Source organism: Anoplopoma fimbria, chromosome 3 (assembly GCF_027596085.1).
Source record: "Anoplopoma fimbria isolate UVic2021 breed Golden Eagle Sablefish chromosome 3, Afim_UVic_2022, whole genome shotgun sequence".
NCBI classification, from domain to species: domain Eukaryota; kingdom Metazoa; phylum Chordata; class Actinopteri; order Perciformes; family Anoplopomatidae; genus Anoplopoma; species Anoplopoma fimbria.
The window spans coordinates 20,345,762-20,365,415 of record NC_072451.1 but is presented as its reverse complement, the minus strand read 5'-3'; the positions used below and the strand labels follow the sequence as shown (position 1 = coordinate 20,365,415).

The 19,654-nt window shown below is 40.4% G+C and overlaps 1 protein-coding gene across 1 annotated transcript in view; it reads left to right on the top strand.

The window, feature by feature from the left end:
• The first annotated feature begins 523 nt into the window (after nt 1-523).
• st6galnac3 (ST6 (alpha-N-acetyl-neuraminyl-2,3-beta-galactosyl-1,3)-N-acetylgalactosaminide alpha-2,6-sialyltransferase 3) overlaps nt 524-19,654 on the top strand; it is a 32,433-nt gene continuing 13,302 nt past the window's right edge. The window contains exon 1 of the mRNA XM_054596462.1: nt 524-897. Within this exon, the coding sequence (XP_054452437.1) occupies nt 539-897 (359 nt within the window). The 5' untranslated portion in view covers nt 524-538. The remainder of the gene's footprint in view (nt 898-19,654) is intronic.

The following is a 19,654-nucleotide window of genomic DNA, read 5'->3' as shown; positions in this document are numbered from 1 at the left end:
CTGCTTGGTTGTTGGTAGAAGTTATAGTTTGCTAGTCTCTTTAGCCGTAGCTGTAGCCTCTATTTAAAACAAATGAAACAGGAACAATGAGTCTTGCATATTTTATTAAGCTTGTGCTTTATAATATTCAGCATCATGACCTGAAATACTTTGATCCTAAGTTTAGAAAGGAACAATTGTGACTGGACTTGGATCTGTCCATGTAAAGTTGAAAATGTACTTGAGACTAACCCGATTCAATTGTTACTCAACTAGGACTTGTCTTAAAACACTTAAGACTTTCTCTGACTACATTGTTACTCAACTTGGATTTGCCTTAGTAGGACTTGACTTAGACTAGTCCTGATTGAAATCCACCTAAGACTTGACTTGGCCCTGTTTTAATGGTCTTGAGTCTTACTCTGATATACTTGCAACTCAGATTTGTCCCTATGGACTCGATACTTGTCTTAATTATGATAATAATGACCTGCTTCCTCTCCTCCAGCCTCTGAAGCTGCACTGCGAGCTCTGCAGCATCGTGTCCAGCTCTGGACAGATGTTGGGCCAGGCTGCCGGCGCGCAGATCGACCGCTCTCCCTGCATCTGGCGGATGAACAACGCGCCCACGCGGGGCTTCGAACGTGACGTGGGCCAGCAGACCACGCTGAGAGTGGTCTCGCACACCAGCGTCCCACTGCTGCTGCAGAAGCCCCAGTACTTCTTCGGGCAGAGCAACGACACCGTCTACGTGGTGTGGGGGCCGCTGCGAAACATGAGGAAGGATGGGAAGGGCATCGTGTACAACATGCTCCGACAGGCGGCTGAGAACTACCCTCACGCGCGCATTTACGTCACCACGGAGGACCGGATGAACTACTGCGACATGGTCTTCAAGAAGGAGACGGGTAAAGACAGGTGAGTCAGATCTTTATTACTTTATTTGTTCCTGTTTGTGGCATCACAACATTCCGCAGCGGTCCTCCAATTCTTCTCTCTGACAATTTTACCACTCAGTACTTTGATATCGACTTTTCTGTTCACTGCTGTAATAACCACTTTATCGATGATGATGGTGCGCTCAACGCTTTGTGCTTTCCTTGTCTCAAAATCCTCCCTTTCATGAGGATTTATCAAAGTGAGTTACTTAACTTTCCCTCTGAAGAGGCTTAGACATCAACCAAATGCCAGTCTGGGGAGAATCCAGTTAATGAGGTAGCATGATTCTGGCAGTCTTTCTAAACACCCTGGTTGAAGCCGGTCCCACAACTTCTCTGACGGCGTCTCGGCGCATTTAGAATTATTCAAGTAACAGATCAGTAACCTTGATAGTTAGAAAGGGTACTTGTTTGTTGGAGACATTTTGCAACAACAAATGCTAAAATTGCACTCTGTTATTTAAAGAAAGGCCCACCAAGCAACTCCTTTCTCTATCAAGCCCCCAAAGAGAATAGCAGGTTAATGACTATGAGAACCAGGCTGCAAGCTCGCTATTGTTTAGAACCAACCTCATTTCTCAGACCAGCTTTCTGCTCATTTCCACAAAGCTCCGCACTTCTGCGTCTACCTCATGTAATCAAGACCTCTCTTAACTTCTTAAGAGGATTAACATGTTTGGTAATAGGCGTAGCATCCAGTCCATTCCAGCTCCATTGTCTCGCCCCTGTTCAGGATGGCGGGGTTAACACAGAATTTCATGTAGAGTGTCCGCGTTCAGCCCGGCTCAGCTGTTCCGGAGACCCGCGAAGCACGGATAGAGATGTGGGATTAGGGAGGATAGCTCGGGGAGAAGAATCTCATTACAGGACATAATGCTCCTGGGTGCGATGCGGCGCTTCAATCATTTCTGATTGGTAGCAGCGACAGAAACTCAAGGTGTGAACAATGAACCGCATCTAATGTGACGATCTCTTGAGCGGTTTCTCCATAAGTCTGCTTCCCTACCTGTCCGTCATGTTTGTCGGAAACGTGGCTGCACAAATATCAGTATTTAGAGGTAATTGGTATCCATGGTAACAGCTTTTAAATCGGCCTGAAAGACGCAGTGTAATGTAATCAGAGGGGGGGGAAAAGGAGTGACTTATATAATTATGTACAGCTTATACATTATGGTATAACTCTAGAAATAAACTACAGCTCTTTTCGTGGCTCACAACCATGCAGCCTATTTTTCTTATAGTCCAAAGCTCTATAACATTCTCAACAATCGAAATTCTCGATTTATTTTCTCCGCTTATCCATTCACAACAACATAAAACACTCTTCAAACGCTTTTACTGGAGCAGCTCATCTGCCTTTACCCTGTCATTTGTGTATGAGTGTTCACTGAGTCACTGCTCGCTGTATGGCTCGATCCGTCACCCTGGCGGTGATGGAACAGTGATCGAACACAACTTTAATTATCCAGATAGCCGCGAGCAGCAGAGGTAACGCGTCGCCTCAGCTTCGACTTGCTGATCAGGTGTAACGCAACGCTGGCTGACTCGCCAGCCTACCGAGTGACTGTCTCTCAGGCTGTACTTTAAAACCACACGTTCCAATCTGTCAGAAAGCTCAGTCATTTCTGGAAAGAGGAGACTCAGAGGTGGAGAGGTTACGGTGATCTGAACAACAATGACCTGGACAAGCTGATTTCAAATCTGGAGCAGATAGAAGAGGCCAAATGATGACCATCAAGTTCCAAGAAGGAACTAATAAGCAGCTGCTAACTCAGTCCCAATGACAAACTGCATGCTGATTCTAAGCAGATTTTGAGTATGTCATTTGTTCACACAGGAAAAGTGATCAAATCAAATATACTCGAAGTGATTGCTGTGGAAAATTGAATACCATAAACTTAATAGGGCCTTTTAAACAGCAGACGTTTGGACATCTTGTCATAGTAGGAAAAGCACAGGTGTTACCAATAACATTAAAGATGGCTCTGTTTTATTAACGAGTCCCAGTGAGACTGACGGTGAGCCAGCGTGCACGATACGCAAGTCTTTTCGTCTATGACACATGGCCTATTATACAGAATGTATTGTACACTCATTTTTGTTGTATATACTGTATTGTTTGCAGTGAGTATAAAAGCAAAAGTTTTTTTAATTTTTAAAGAAAACAATAGAATGCACTAATGGACAATCAAACTGAAGTTTTGAAGAGATAAAAGGGAAAGGGGGTTTTCCAAAGATTTTTTGCAAACGTTTTGACAAGTTCTGTTCTGTTCTGTTCAAAAAAGGAAAAAGAATGTTGCCACTTTTTCCAGCCTTTAAACAAGCTGCTCAAAATCAAACAAAGGCAAACAAAGAAGTATTATGTGTTTTCTCTTTGTGAGGTGTTATTCTGTAGTCACAGTGTAACTGACGACTGTTATCTCTGCCAAACATTTTGGATCATTTTCCAAAGTGAGGGACATTGGCATCAAAAAAACATTCTGTGACTATGTCTACATATATATACTATATATCATTTTGTTTGTTATATGGAATGGTAATTGAGTGGATGTTGTAAATAACAGCAATGTGCTATGAGTTTCTTATATGCTCTTAACTCTTTAACATATTGAATACAAGATAGATTCAACATCATCTCATACACTCCATTTTTGTATTCTCAACAAAAAGACAGCCGAGTCATCAAGATACATCCCTCTATGGACGTCATTGCGTTGACGTCCAGGGACATATTCTCTCTCCCCGTCCTACACTCTTGCTCCATCCAAAAAGCGCCAAATACATAATCTGACAGAAATAGGCAGAACATTTTTGAATCAACATCTAACAGGAGGCCAAGACAATGAAAAGTCTGACCACAGCCTTGGATGTAAACGGAGTTGACAGCAGCTTAAACACATGATTCATGTGATTGCGCACTGCGGCTGGAAGTTGCACGGGCTGAAGCGATCCATTATCAGCGCTACCGCCTGGGCTGCAGTCGCCGGCTGTCGGACCGTATCGGCGCGGCCCTGTTAGCGGCGGTAGATAACGGACCTTACAACGACACAGGACTTAAATCACAGTGTCACTTTACAGCTCTGCCACCTGGGCCTGCGTGACCTGGGTCTCTGCTTCCCAGCCAGCTGCTCCTTCATAGCATGTGTACGTAGTTAGCTTTGAATGTGTGCGTTTTCACAGTTTCCGCACTGTGACACATAGTGTTGGCAGTTTCATTTATCCCTGTGAGTACCTATTCATTCCTTTGGTCTTCTTAACCGTTAAAAACATCTTTACAAGATAACTTTTGTACCTGTCAGTTTTACACAAACACGTTTTTTCTTTGACCTGGTTTTTTCGTCTGGTCGGTCACACTGAATGCATTTTCATCCTTCAAATCACCTTAAATCCTCTATTGTTTACATAGATTTGCGACCTTCCTCATATTTTTTATTGTTTCATTGTGGTTTGCCTGGAACAGAGGAATGTCATAACGTTTGAATAATAGAAAGAGAAAATAATCTCCAGATTAATTCTTAATTAGTTGCCGTCCTGTATAAAATAGTTAGAAATGAGCACTCCCTTAACCTGCTACAAAAGTAAAATACTGCTTTTACATTAAAGCATGAGTAAAAAAGAATCTAAAAATATAATATAGTATAATAACAAGCTCTCTCAGCACTTTCAGTTCTTTTAATGCTTTTCCTGATTATACTTACTTACAAGTAACAATTTTCAATGCTAGACTTTTACTTGTAAGAGGGTATATCTGAAATGTTGTATAAGTACTTTTAATCAATTGAAGGATACTTCCCCAACCGCTGTCACACATTTAAATCTGTACCTGCAGTCGGAGTCTTGTCATCCTGTCACACATGATTGAAATGATTGTCCTCGTTTCATACAGAGATATGCTCTTTAAACATCACTTAATAGTCAAACAAGAGATACGGGTTATTTTAAGATATAGCTCCCTCACTTTTGTCTGTTCAAGTTTACATTCCTACCAGTCATTCATTAACACATGCAGCATGAAATAAGACTTACTTGTTTTTAATGTGCAAACTTTATGCAGTCGGATTTGCCCTGCACTAAACTCCTGTTCTGTAAATAAGAAGACATGGACATCATGTTGCTGTTCCATACCTTTTAATCTTATAGACAAACCTCACACCAACATTAATTCCAAGTTTGCATATGGATCCACAGTTTGTCACGCCGCCCCTTCTCTGGTGACATTTAAGTACATCATCATGAAAAGCAGAGCACGAGATATAAAGTCCCTGCTCAACAAAACTACTTCTTATTACTGAAGGGTGTGAGTCATGGTCAAAACCTCTACAGGTGACCTTTGATACAGGAGAATACCGGTGCCGTTTAGTTATAGCTCATTTACTTCTATTTACTCCAGTTTATATCACCCACAGTCATTCTGATGCGCATCCAGCATGAAATTACATAACTTGTTACGTTCAATATTTTATGGCGTCTCACATCTGCCGTCGAAAATTAACTCCTGTTGAGGCGTCGGAAATAAGAGGACATGAATGTGACAGTAAAATCTGTAAGGTGACATGTTTTTGAGGGATTCTTTTCTGATGCAGACTCTTGTTTCTTGCTCTGGTTGTCAGATGAGAGCAGGCAAAGTGGAAAGCAACTGTTACATGAAAGCTCTTAACTGTGCAACAATGAAATGAAATAGTCTAGCAGACTATTTCATTTCATTGTTGCACATTGTTGTTTTCTAACAGAAACAATGAAATGAAATAGTCTAACAGAGGAAATGATATACTGCACTAGGATCAGTGGCAACAAACAGGAAGTCAGAATATTTGCACAAACTGAACGAAAACACAAATGATCCTTAAAGGGCTCGCTGATGCCTGGGGTTAAAATAACAGTCTGACGTAAGAGCCAAAAATGGATGTTTCATCTGTAATTCATCATCAGGGTCGGTATAATCGTAGTTGTACTTAATAGCAGACTCTCGTGGGCCTCCAAATATGTGGTGAATTTCATTTTAATCTGTTCTTATTAGCGTGAATGTCACGGCTGTGTAATCATGCTTCATAATCTCCAGCCGTCCACTTCATATCAGTGTAAGTACCCCTGGCAGTCGGAGCACATTCATCCTAAAATAGTTCAAAACACCATTCAATTCAACAGCCTCTCTGTGTTATGATGATGGTCTGAGAGATCTGGTTCAATATTTGTGAATGTGAACAGCTCTTTAGCAAAAATCACGTGTCGCAGATCTGAGAAAAAAAACCTGGATGAGCTCCACACACAATGAAATGGGAAAGACGTGCGAGGGGAAAAGCACCCTCAGGGATTTTTCTTGGTATGAGGGAGTATTTTCTGGTTTAAAAACTGACAAGATCTCTATGGAATTAATAGCGTGCTTGTATTTGAACGCTCAAACAAAACGTATTTGTATTCCAAAAGTCTCCCGACTCTCATTGACTGTGAAACTGCTTTGGGTTATACTTCTGATAATGCAACGAGTTTTGGCTCTACAGTTCCTGTATACTAGGAACATTTGGCTGTGAATACATGTCATACTTTTACTTCAACTTGCACCTTTTCCCATGCTTTTGTGTCAGAGTCACTAAGGTGGCAGTAGAGGCTACATTTTTTGAAATTAGTCCAGCATTGACCAAGAATGCCGCGTCTGTATGGAACTTTTGGGTTATCGAGCAAGAATCAGCTCAGCTAACAACACAAGGAAATGACTGTAAAGGCCTTTAGTGGGGCGTTAGTGACGACAGAGCGATCCACAGCGTGCAAATCCTACGGGTGGACTTGTGTGTGAAGCTAAGGAGTGCAGATTTTTTTTCTGCTCTCTGCTAGCATTGTGAGTAAACAGTTACAATGGCCGAACAAAGAAAGAAATGAGCAGTGACTACAGATGTACAAATCCAAAGAACTGCCAAGGGGATAGGAATCGGACATCTTGGAAGTGAGATCCAAAAATGCACATGCAATTTCCCCTTATTGCCGTAGGTGCCACCAAGGAGAAAAAAGGAGATTTTTGAGATTATAAATTTAAGGCCCAACTTTTCCATCGGTGTTGTTGAATTTGAAATTCTTCCACGTGTTTTTTCTCAGATGGTTTGGACTCTTAATCATCCGTTCCGCTCGACTCACTACTTTTCTCTGTTTTGTGTGAAGGAGAGAACAACAACAGCCTCATCTTCTGAGGGCAGTGCGCTTATAGTACGCTGTTGATTTCAGTTAGATCGCAGAGAAATTACAGAGAAAATCCCTTAATACGTAAACCCAGTTTCACTTAACAGAGATTGAATTTGCCTCTTTGTTACAGCCCCAATTCATCGTGCTTTTATGTTTGAAAAAGAAACGTCTCCAGTGCAGCTTTGAAGTGTGTGATATTTCACACAAAGCAGCCGAAAATTGCTGCCTGACCCTGAGATATTCTTACACAAAGTGAAGGAATGTGACAGAAAGCAACCCCCCCCCCCCGGCTTCAGTGTCAAACTACTCTCCGCCAGTGCACAGACGTTTGTTTACAGTACGTGACTGTATCTGTAATTGCTTTGTGTATTGGATGTCAAGAGAAGAAGAAACCTGTAGAAGATTGAAACACAATGTTTGCAGCATCACCACCGAACTGTATTTCATGCTCATCACGACGAGCCGTTTAAAGAGAACAGCGAGCGAGAGGATTCGTTGTGTTACTCTGCACATGAAGCGCTGACTCGCGCGGTGCTCTCCATCCAAAACAAGAATTTGTCACTGAGCAAGCGTGTAATGACATTACACTTCTGTTGAAAGCTTGTAATTGCTGTGAAATTATCTTATTAAATGAAGTCACTGGAAACCCCGAAACACAAATACCCCTAGCGTTCTGGGAGGCTGTTCGTCAGGTCAAAACCAGTCAATCCAGAAAAACATGGAAATCATCATCATCCCGAAGGTAGAGGGGATCAGCGGCTCGTCAGTTTCTGTGTTCTTTTGACCCCGTCTGAGAAACAAATGAGGCAAAGAGAGAGAAGCAAACTGACAGCTGAAGGAACAGTGCAGTCCCCCTTAAAAGGCCATTTGAATTTGTGTCCTAATGATGTAATGGATTTGAGAAAAACTATTAGACGAGGAGGGACATTGTGTTGGTCACTGGATTTTCATTTTATTCCATAAAAGCAGGAGTGGAAAGTAATTAAGTATATTTACTCAGTACTGTACTTAAAGGTGCTTAATTCATAGAGAGAGAGAGAGAGAGAGAGAGAGTGTTACTCCTCTATATAGTTCCTTTGCTGATTGTTCTTTGATGCCATATTAATGCTCTGAATGTCCATCCATCCATCTTCCGTAACCGCTTATCCAGTTAAGGGTCGCGGGGGTGCTGGAGCCGATCCCAGCTGTCAATGGGTGAAGGCAGGGTACACCCTGGACAGGTCGCCAGCCTATCACAGGGCAGACATATAGAGACAGACAACCACTCATACTCACATTCACACCTACGGGCAATTTCAGAGTCATCAATTAACCTAAGCTGCATGTCTTTGGACTGTGGGAGGAAGCCGGAGAACCCGGAGAGAACCCACGCTGACACGGGGAGAACATGCAAACTCCACACAGAAGGTTGTCTGGCCCGGGAATTGAACCCGGGCCCCTCTTGCTGTGAGGCGACAGTGCTAACCACTACACCATCTGAATGTCATACAGATAACCTTTAAAGTAGGATTTTGGTACTTGTACTTAACTTTAATATTTCCATTTAATTATACTGTATACCTACACTCTACTACAATAGAGAGGGAAATACTGTAATTTCCATCTAGTGAGTTGATACTTTGCAGATACTAATATAATTGTATATAACAATCTAATAAACATTATTATTTTTAATGAGTATTTTTACTTTTGGTACTTTAAGTATATGCTGTACTTTTGCTGAAGGAAAAGTTTCAATGCATGTCTTTTACTTAAAACAGTAATTCTACACTGGGATACAAGTACAATATCTGAGTACTTTTCCTACCTCTGAAAAAAAACAACAGCTATGGAATAACACTCGATGGTCCATGTTGATAGTTTCTTGCCCCTCTTATTTTTCAAATGAATACTTAATCTTTTTTTACACTCTATGGCCAGAAGTATGTGGACGCCTGAATGTGATTGTTGAGCACCTAATCCAAAACCATCTCCATTAATATGCTGCAACAGCCTCCACTCTCCTGGAAGGATTAATCACTAGAGTTTTAATTTTCCCTCCCATTCAGCCGCATGAGCATTATTGAGGCCGGGCACTGATGTTGGTCGATACGGGGGGGCTTATAGTTGTGGGTTAGGGGGTTACGGCTTAGCTTTGAAGCCTGCACACATAGTAGCGAAAGCACTGTGATTGGTTAGCATGTGCTGCTTGTGTCAACTAGACAAGTTTCTGATAGTGGAGGAGGTTGTTTGTGGTGAAGACAAACGTTAAGCAACTTAAAATAAGGTTCAATTCTCTGCTACATTTCTATAAACCACAACAGGGATTTCACTGCTTTAGCCTACTGGTATTATTGGTATTTGTGTAGCCAAATGTCGCCTTTTTGTAACAAAGCAATTGAAAGAATGTGAACGGTTACTGTGGGAGCTAGAGTTAAAGCACGATATTGCCTGATCATGAGCGATACATCCGTCCAGTGTTTTGTTGGTGATAACAGTGGTTGAAATAATAACTTACAGTTTGGGTTTTTCTACAGATCGAATACGGTTATCCCTATGACAATTTAAATTAAAACCCGCTTTATTTGGTCATGTACACTTAGACACATAGTTGCATATATACACGAAATTTCTCTTCTGCATTTGACCCATCCCTGAGGAGCAGTCAAGTGTAAAACCCCTCTGTTCAAGCCCGTCAAGTCATTCCAAACCAAACTGAGAAAAAAAAAATCTTTTTGGCCCTCTCTTTGTGCATGAGGACAGTTGTGTCCACATTCTGTTGGCCCTGTAGTTTATTTATCGTTTTGCCTTTCTTCACACAATTTTAAGTCAGATTTTTCTTTCTGCTCTCTGAAATAGATAACATTTTAAAAAAAAAGAAAGGTCTGCGGTAGAGAACCAACCCATTGATTTTTGCCTTCACATCACCAACAACTTTGTCACACAAGATGACACCTTTTGTCACACCGCTGTTTGGCACGCTCTCTGCTCTCTAGCATATTTGAAAGAAGTCCCTTTCTTTGAGGTGGAAGCTAAAAAAAAATCTCATCCAGGTCACGTGAGTTGGTTTCTGTACCAGCTAGTCGCTAACGCAGGTAGACATGATGGTTAGCCCGCGGCAACAAAAGCAGTAAATGCATTTTGTGTTCTGCTTTGCTGCACACAATTGAATAACCTCCACTGGCTGAAATCTCCCAGACACACTCCTGCATCACTAGCCATGTAGGCGCCTAATAAGCCTTATTAGATTAAATTGTGGCCCCAGAAAAATAACACTCTAAAGTGATAGAGGAGCTTCATAACACAAGGCTGCATGGTGTGTCACTGTGTATTAAGACTATTCCTCTGCACCGCTGTCACAGTGATGGTTTCTTGCATATTTATGCTTTTCATAAGGGTTAGAATTGTCCATTAAAGGACTTGTATTGTCTTTAAAAGACATAAGAGGATGGTAGATAGTAATGGTAAATTGACTTGTACTTGTGTAGAGCCTTTTTAGTCTTCCTACTACTTTAATCGCTTTTACACTACATGTTAATCAACCGTTCACACACATTCATTCACTGATGGCAGAGGCTACCATACAAGGTGCCACCTGCCAATCAGGACTACCTAAAATTCACACCCATTCAAACACCAAATACCACAGCCTTTGGGAGCAATGTGGGTGTAAGTGTCTTGCCCAAGGACACATGCACTGGAGGAGCCGGGGATCAAACCACTGACCTTCTGATTGAGGGACAACCAGCCCTACCTGCCGAGTCACCACCTCCCTTCGGAACAGAACAAGCGTTATTGGCCCCTATTAGGAAATTGTATACTTCTAGCAAAAAGTAATACTAACGCTTAGAACACGCAATAGAATATAAAGTGATTGCATTAATAACAGTTGAAACAACAAGAATAGCAATATACATGACATAGAATAGATACAAAGGCAGATATGAGAGGGTTGCATATCAACTAGACCTGAAACTATTTGTTTAATTTTTTATGAGACTCTCTGCAACTATGGAGCAATAATGTCAACTGTTCTATGGTAACAGCTTCTCAAATGTAAGGATTTGTGGCTTATTTCTCTTTGTAAAGTGAAATCCATTGGGTCAACTTGGCCTTTTATCGACTAGATTCCTGAAAATACGCGTTAGTTGCAGCCCGAATAACGAGACAGTGTTGTAAAAGTATAAAGGATAATAGTATAAATGTAAAATAATAATTTGCCCCATATAACATTAAAGACAAGTGGTGTATGCATTGAAATATAGATACAATGGTATCAAAAAGAAACAGAGAACATTAATGTGAATTTCCAGCAATACTAATGGTCTGCAAATATCCTTTGTCTTCTTTTACCAATGGCCTTGCCCTCCTCTTCCCTCTCTTTCTCTTTCTCTTTCTCTTCTTCTTCATCTCCCAGGCTGGTGTTTGACATTTTAACTGCAGCAGGTTCAGAATTTTAAGTCTCCCGACAGAGCGGATAGCACTCTCTCTACATGTTTCATGGATCCTCTAACACCTTCTGACTTGAACAAGCTTTTCTCTGATGTTTCGGCCGGCTAAAGACTTGTTTCTTCATGCTCGCTGCATTGTGGAATCACAATCAAATAAACTGCAGAATAGGGCCAAAACACGAAATGCAAGAAGCGCAGCATAATTTGAGACGACACTCACTCTGTTGTGTCAAGTAATTCACTTACTGGTGCGAGCAGGACAAAGATGGATCTCCTCTCAGTGTCCTAAGGAAGGAGAATGCATGCAGACATACTGCTCAGTGCAAGATCAGATGGTAATGCATTCTGTCGGTGACGTTCTGTTATATGTTCAACTCTAAATTGGATGTGAACTAGTCACTTCAGATTATAGTTATGCGACTCTATGTGAAACTAGAATGAAATCACCGCTTGGCAGCAGTATTACAATCTGCTTGTAAAATTGTCAAACCTTCATCTCAACAAACAGAGCGTCAACTGTTCTTGAGAGTTTTGTTAGCCAGCAACAAATAATGATTCAGCCGTTTGCTTTTCCTGACAAACACCAGCTTTCAATCAGCTAATGCAGCGCATTACTGCTTCACATTTTGTGATCCATTTTCAAACGCATTGACACTCAAATCATAGTAATCTCAGTGAGAGACTACAGTGGTGTTTTTTTCTTCTTCTTATGTGTCTGCAAAGCTGTGTGAAATTATTTGGTTTACTTTACTTTCTAGTCAGCTTCCAATGCAGAGCCCATAGATGTGGAGGTTTTTAAGTCTTATCTTGATGAGTGCCGTAATAAAATCGGTACCATATTCTACTCTGCATTTAATTGTGCAACTTGGTTCAGCATTTAAAAACAGTTATACTCTCTGAAATGTTACTCAAGATACAAAATGTCAATTCTAATTTAAAAAAAAACAAAAAACGCTTTTATTCCAGGATTCATTTTGTTACAAAATAAGGGACGTTTTTCCAAAAAGAAGCCGTTTTATAATAAATTTTAAACTTTATATTTCAGATTTGGAAGAAGTTAGAAGCCTACTGATATCATGAGACACACAAAGATGCATGGATGGATGGATAGTTTTCATATGCATGAATATCTATACTGTATCCATGCTGTATATTCAATCTTCAAACTAATTCCATGAAAGATGTGGCATTGTAGAAATGTGTCAAATTACAGAAAGTCTTTGACATTAAAGGAAGAATAATCACTTCATTATTCCGTCTGTCACACCTTTCACATTTCTGATTTGTGTGCAGCATCGTTTACCGTCCTCATAATGTGCTGTGATGAACATGAAAATGTAAAATCACAGCAGCGTGTTGCTGTAAGCCTCTTGTAAAAAAAAAAAAAAAATGTAAAAAAGATTAAAAACAAACAGGAGCGGTGTCGCGTTGTCGGAGCGAGAGGCTTTTTGCATATTAAGGTCGTAACACATTTCTTTGCAAGCAGCCATAAATCTTCTTTACTGTAGGAGAGGGGACCCGGTGTGGCTTAAGAGCAGCTTGAACAGTCAGGGAGAGCTTAACAGTGCCGCGGTTATTGGACTTTTGCTTGGGATTACTCACTATTGTGAAGCTCTCTAAAGTGCGAGAGAGAAGCCTGCTCTAAATTATTCAACAGGACAAGTGAGATTAATTGATTATTGAGCTTAAGATCAATGATAATCAGTAGTTCTGTGTGTAATTCTTTGCCTTGATCTCTGTCCCTGGAGAAATCTCTTGAGTTGGTCCTCATCTATTTAGCTAATCCTTGGTTTTACTCCCCTGGTCTTGGACAGGCATCCCATTAACATGTTGGATGGGCTGCAGAGCTTTCAGAGTCTGCCATTTATCTTCGACTGTTTTACTTCAGTCTGAATTTATTTTTATTTTTTGAGACATAAAAATATTTTACCGAACTGATTCAAACTCCTGCTCACCTCTTCTGACCTTTCATCACTTGTATTTCTGCCAAATAAATCTTAATAAATGGTTTATGACTCTTGGGCTCAGAAACAGTGTTGTTGCTACCAAGGTTGACGCTTTGATTCTCTTTGAGGGCCAACACTCTGTTCCTCATGTTGCTGACTAAAATTGGTTAAAAAAAAATTAAAAAAACTCCTAACAAGACACTTTATACTCACTTTGAATAAAACATAAATCAGATTCCTATCTTTTAGCAAAATAAATGATGTTTACTCCTGCGAAGTGTGTGAAGTTCTTGGCTCGGGTCTTGGATAATGATGGGATTCTTTTACTGGAGGCTTTTTGTCAGTGATTTAATATGTGAAGCTAATAGGTTTATAAACCATGAAGTCTATGTTCCCGTTTTATCAAGATATGGTTCTGGGAAACGCAAAAAATTGTTGCATAAATAATATAATTTTACCGTTCTAAAGTGATAACATTTTCAGCTGGCATATACAGTACAATAGTTTGTCTTCAGGTCTGAACTGGAGCTGCAGCTGACAATTGTTTTATTTTTTGATTAATCTCTCAATTTGTCTTGGAGTCCATTTTAGAAACTAGTGAAACATTGTCCATGACCTTTTCCTAAAGCCAAAGGGGATCCAAAATCCAAGATATTTAAAAGAACATGATAGACAAGAGAGAAGAGTTTCACCTGAGTGAAACTCTTAGTGAATTCTGACCTTTTTAGCCACACTAACATTATAGCTCCAGAGATGTTGGTCAGTCAGTCCTCCACTGACTGGGCCAGACTACGGTGACCAGATGTCCCAGTTTTTCCAGGATTTTTCCGGTTTGTGGCAGTTTTCAACAGTCACTACCAAATTGTCCCATTTTGCATTAGAATTAAAATAATAGTATTGTTAAGTGCTAATTGGCAAATGTTACAATGCTAACATGGTGAACATGTTAAACATTATAACAGCTAAACATCAGCATGCTAGCATGAGCGTTGTTAGCATCTTGTCATTAGCATTTAGCTCATATCCCCACTTTGTCTCAGCACAGCCTCAGAGAGAAGCTAGCATGGCTGTAGACATTTACTCTTGTTTCTAAACAAATTACTTAACTGACTCATCAGTTATCAACATGGTTGTTGATTAATGCTTGGTCAATCGATTCATCAGCAATTGTTTAAATTTGAGATTATATGGATCAGTCATCGGTGCCCTGGCAAATAGGCTTTTCACTGTTTGATGAATAATTTCTATTTTTTGATGGTTTGTGTGTTGCAGAAGATGTAACCTACCCTTGAAATGAACTCAAGCTGTATTTTTTTGGCTCTAGGAGAACAAACTGTCTGACAAATAGATTTCACTTAAATATAGTTCATGCTGCTTTTTAAGCCACTTTATTATGAAAGGTAAAAATAGAAATTCCATCAATAGTACACACAGTATCCCTACAGGACATAAGCAGGAAAATCAATGTTATTGATTTTTACAGTCAAAGAAATAAAAAATAAAACAAACCAGTATGAGGTACTTCATATTCAGTTTGGTTTCCGAGTTTGATGCAGAGAGGCTTTTTAAAATTCATTTTGGTATTCTTGATGCAGGTTTTTCTTCAAATGAGGTTGGTGTTGACAGGTGGATTGTGGGAAGGTGGTTGGTTGACAGGTGGCCTGTTTCCATGACACCACAGCACATACTCATTACCAGCCCACAAGTTCTCCATGTGGGAGATAGCATACATGATGTTTGGTACATACGGAGGTTGTTTGGTTGCTGTGAGTCTTGACACTTTGCTCCACTTCTGATTCGTTCTAATCATGTTCATTTAGGATTTCTTTGGTTTGGAGACTAAATCGAAATAGATTCTATTTATCTTACTTTAGATATCAGAGAGTGAAATCAAGGCTCCCTCTATTCCACAGCTGCAGAAAACCTGAAATAGTCTTTGATTTTCAGACTTGCTAGAGCCATGACTCTTTGAATGGCGATGTCGGTCTATAGAAAATTTTGTTGCATTCATGTTCCATTGATCAAGAAACAAATGGTTTCTGTGATCCCGTGACTTTTCGTCTAGTGGAGGATGACATTGACATGAGGTTGACATTTCGAATAATAATAATAATAACTGTAATTTTATAGCACTATTTAAAACAAAGTTACTTAGTGGTTTAAATACATAAAATAGAAATGAAATACAAGAGGAAGCGTTAGGTAGCAAAACAACTATTATAGGGGCAATTATTAATATTAATGTAAACTCTTAGTTTACGTTTTTATTTAATTTAAGAGTTACATTTTTGCATCATGCGGGTGGTCCTCCTGCCTGAAAGAACAGTAGCCCAGAGTGTCCCACGTTGGTCTGAATTAGGAGGCTTTCTAAAACAGTCATTAACGGAATTAAGGGGCAGACACTAAATACTGAAATAACAGAGAGTACTGGAACAAAACATGAGCTAATACTACCTAAAAATACTGAAATTACTTAAACTCAATTAGGAATTTGCCATTTCATTCATTGTACATTGCTGAGGATTAACAGCTAAAGGCCCTAAAATGTAACAGAAAGTATGCTTAGGGTGTGTGGCACATTTCGATTCGCTGCTGAGCTCTACTTGACTAATCTGGCTTTGTCTTTTAAAATGAGAAACACGGTTATATAATCAGTTTGAAATATCTGCCGAGTTGTTTCCGACGAAACGGATGAGAAGTTTGCTTTGAAGTTTAAACAGGAGTGTGACTGAGACAGAGGAATGATATCTGTGGGCGGTAATTGTGTGGAATCAAGTCTCAGCGCGGGCAGACGGCTTTTGACTTTGACTCACTTTTGTGGCATTCGAGTGCAATCAGTTGAACTCAATTAAAAGAATGAATGGAAATTATATTTAAAAAGATTTTTTCCTATTGTAGCAATATCATCCTACTCCCCTGGGGCTATAGACAATTAGGAATGTGATGTTTTTTTACTATGTCAAATTTTTTAAGAAGTTAAAAATTCCATCTTATTATCAAAGCAATGGCACCTGGCAGCAGACTTTTTCCGGGATAAGCATAGAGTTAATGCAAAGCTATATAAAGCACTGTAAAGAATTTAATCTTACAGTGAATGGCTGTGATTTATGAATTATAACAATGCAGTCTCCGAGGCAGGTAAGACATAATCATGCATTCATTTTGACCGGGGACATGGAGGGAGAAACGTTGCTTGTAAAGCGGACGGCTCAGACAAGTTCTCCTTAGCCTAAAAAAGTATTTGCCTCAGACTCACTGGGGTGCTGTGAAATTAATGAGAGAAAACTGCTGGGGTGGTGGTGGGGGGGCAGAAAAGCATCAGACGCCTTCTTTTGCACTGAGAGAATATCAAAGTGCCGGTTGCCGGGCGGAGATGAGGAGATCAGTGGAAGCCGCTTGCCGTGATCTCCGTGCATGTCAGGAGAGGGCAAGGATCGCTGAGAGGATGCAAGGGGGAGGCAGGGAGGGGGGGGGGGGGGATATGTTATTTTTCGGCTTTTAACACTTAACACCATATGGTCGGTCATTTGGATGTTGTTGTTTTTTTAACTGCGACAGGGGACAAGTGTGGGGCTGCACGGTGGTGTAGTGGTTAGCACTGTCGCCTCACAGCAAGAGGGGCCCGGGTTCAATTCCCGGGCCAGACAACCTTCTGTGTGGAGTTTGCATGTTCTCCCCGTGTCAGCGTGGGTTCTCTCCGGGTTCTCCGGCTTCCTCCCACAGTCCAAAGACATGCAGGAGGTTCATTGAAGACTCTAAATTGCCCGTAGGTGTGAATGTGAGCGTGAATGGTTGTCTGTCTATGTATGTCTGCCCTGTGATAGGCTGGCGACCTGTCCAGGGTGTACCCTGCCTTCGCCCATTGACAGCTGGGATCGGCTCCAGCACCCCCGCGACCCTTAACTGGATAAGCGGTTACGGAAGATGGATGGATGGAGGGGACAAGTGTTGCGAGTGTAAAGCAAGTTAAGGTGATGAATGTTCTCCACATGCAGAGTGTCAGTGAACACAGCAGCCGGGATCATGCTAACAGCACAGAGACTCTGCAGGGGAGAACATGTCAAGATGTGAGAAGCAGCAGCTCGCCACCTTCTCCCTCCTCGTAGATTTAACAGTTTACAGGACTATATGAAGCCACGTATATCTTACTGTATCATGTTATTCTCTGTTCACTCCTTCGTAATATTTATAGAATTAGATTTACATGAATAAATCAAAGCAACGCTATGAGAGTTAACAAACAGACGCTTGGTCCTGGATGAAAAAAGGAAGTAAAACCATATGAAAGAAAAAAAATCACACAAACATCAGCTGTGTCATTATGTCAGAATCAGTCCTCTTTAATAAAAACTAATTTGTTAATTATATTAATGTCACATTTAGGGATACACTTTTGTACTATCCATGTTTTTTTTCTACATGTGACAGGATTACAATCATGATAAAAAATTTGATTATTATATCATTATTAAGCTCCCTCATTTCAGTCAATATTGAAACTTCATAAAGTCAAAGTTAAGCATAAATAGAGCAGCTCATAAATATAGGTAATATAGGTAGTTTTAAACTGGCTGGATTATCTGATTGAATTTTCACTTTGTTTAACTTTTTCTTGTAGGGATGGGGTTCTTTAGTTTTGGCATATCAATCAGTAGTGAGTGATGTATCCATCCTGCCAACATCATGTTCAGTCAACACAGATGCTATGACTATGCTGAACAAATGAAAATGTGAGTGCAAAAGGTTTGTGCACTGGATTAAATAAAGCAAACATTAATGACCCACAAAGCGCTCTCAGAACGCAGCAGGCAGGTTGTTGTATCAGAAACATCAGACAAACTTTAAGAAGAAAGAAAACATACCATAAGCTAGACTTTGGCTAGACTCAATACCTTAACCATTATGTCTCTATGTCTCTGCAACTTTTCACTTATCGGCATTTCCTTCAGGTTAATGAGGCATATTTCACTGTTGCACCCCCCATTTATATACGATATTGCAGTCGTATATTACCCTAAAAAGTTTATCATTAAAGCTGATTATCATGACATTTACCATCTCAAACGGGCAAACATCGACTCCAAAAGCTAAGTGAGATCCCACATTAGAAAAGGCTGAGTAGTGATGACAGTGTAAATGAATACATGTATCAGCAGCAGCAGCAGTATGCTTTGATGCTCTGACTTTTTTTTCTGGGAAACTTCAGAAAAGGTCAAGAATACATTTCTACTCGGCTGTGATATTTTCGATTGTGTGATGGTTTTTGTCAGCGCCGAGTCCTCCATCCTGTCCCTCCTGGTCTCCATCACCACTAAAATGGAGCACAACTTGACTCCAGTGGCAGAAAGCTCTCTGTACCCAGGATTAGCTATTCAGTGACTACTTCACTTTACAAAATCCTTTGAGCAAAAATGTCAGAGCAGTGTCACGACTGTTTGCTCTCCGCTGGGATATCAGCGTCCTAAAGGAGGGTTCAGAGCCTTTCTGTTCCTTTTTTTTTTTTTACCAGCCCTGTGTCCTCCGTCCTTTCACTCTGCTCATATTGACATCTGCTTCAGGAGGACAACGGGGCCATTAACTCAGAGAAGAGGGGGAGTCAGGGAACAGAGGGTCAGAACAGAGAGAGGGCTGATCTGAGTGGGAGGGGAAGGAGAAGACGAAAGTTTAAAAGGGTCAGAGAGAGAAACTGTGGATAGAGGTGGTAAAAACATAGAATAGCAGAGATTGAGTGTGAACAGGAAATAGTAAAAAGAAAAGGGGTCATTGGAGAGAGAAAATGTGAAAACAGCTAAGAATATTGAACCAGAAACAAAGAGATCCCCCAGGGACTAAAATCCAATATCATCAGGCCTTAAAGTACTACGGCTCAAAGCACTAATCCTCAAGAAAAGAGATTGTTACATATCTGAAGACAAAACAATTGAAGCAATTGAACCAACTGTCTTTGGGGATTTTACATTATTTTGAATAAAGACAATATAATAAAGTGAGGGAAAGGGAGTCATTTTACCAATTTTGAATAAAAGTATTTAAATGTTTGTCCATGAACTAAACCACTCATAAAAAAAGAATGGTCCAAGACTGTCAGAACCTTCTGGACAAAGTTAGAAGTTAGAGGTGTGCAGCGTGTCGCCTGCAGCTCTTCACCCAACAGCTCACTGTAACTGCTCCTTCTTGATCACTTCTTGCT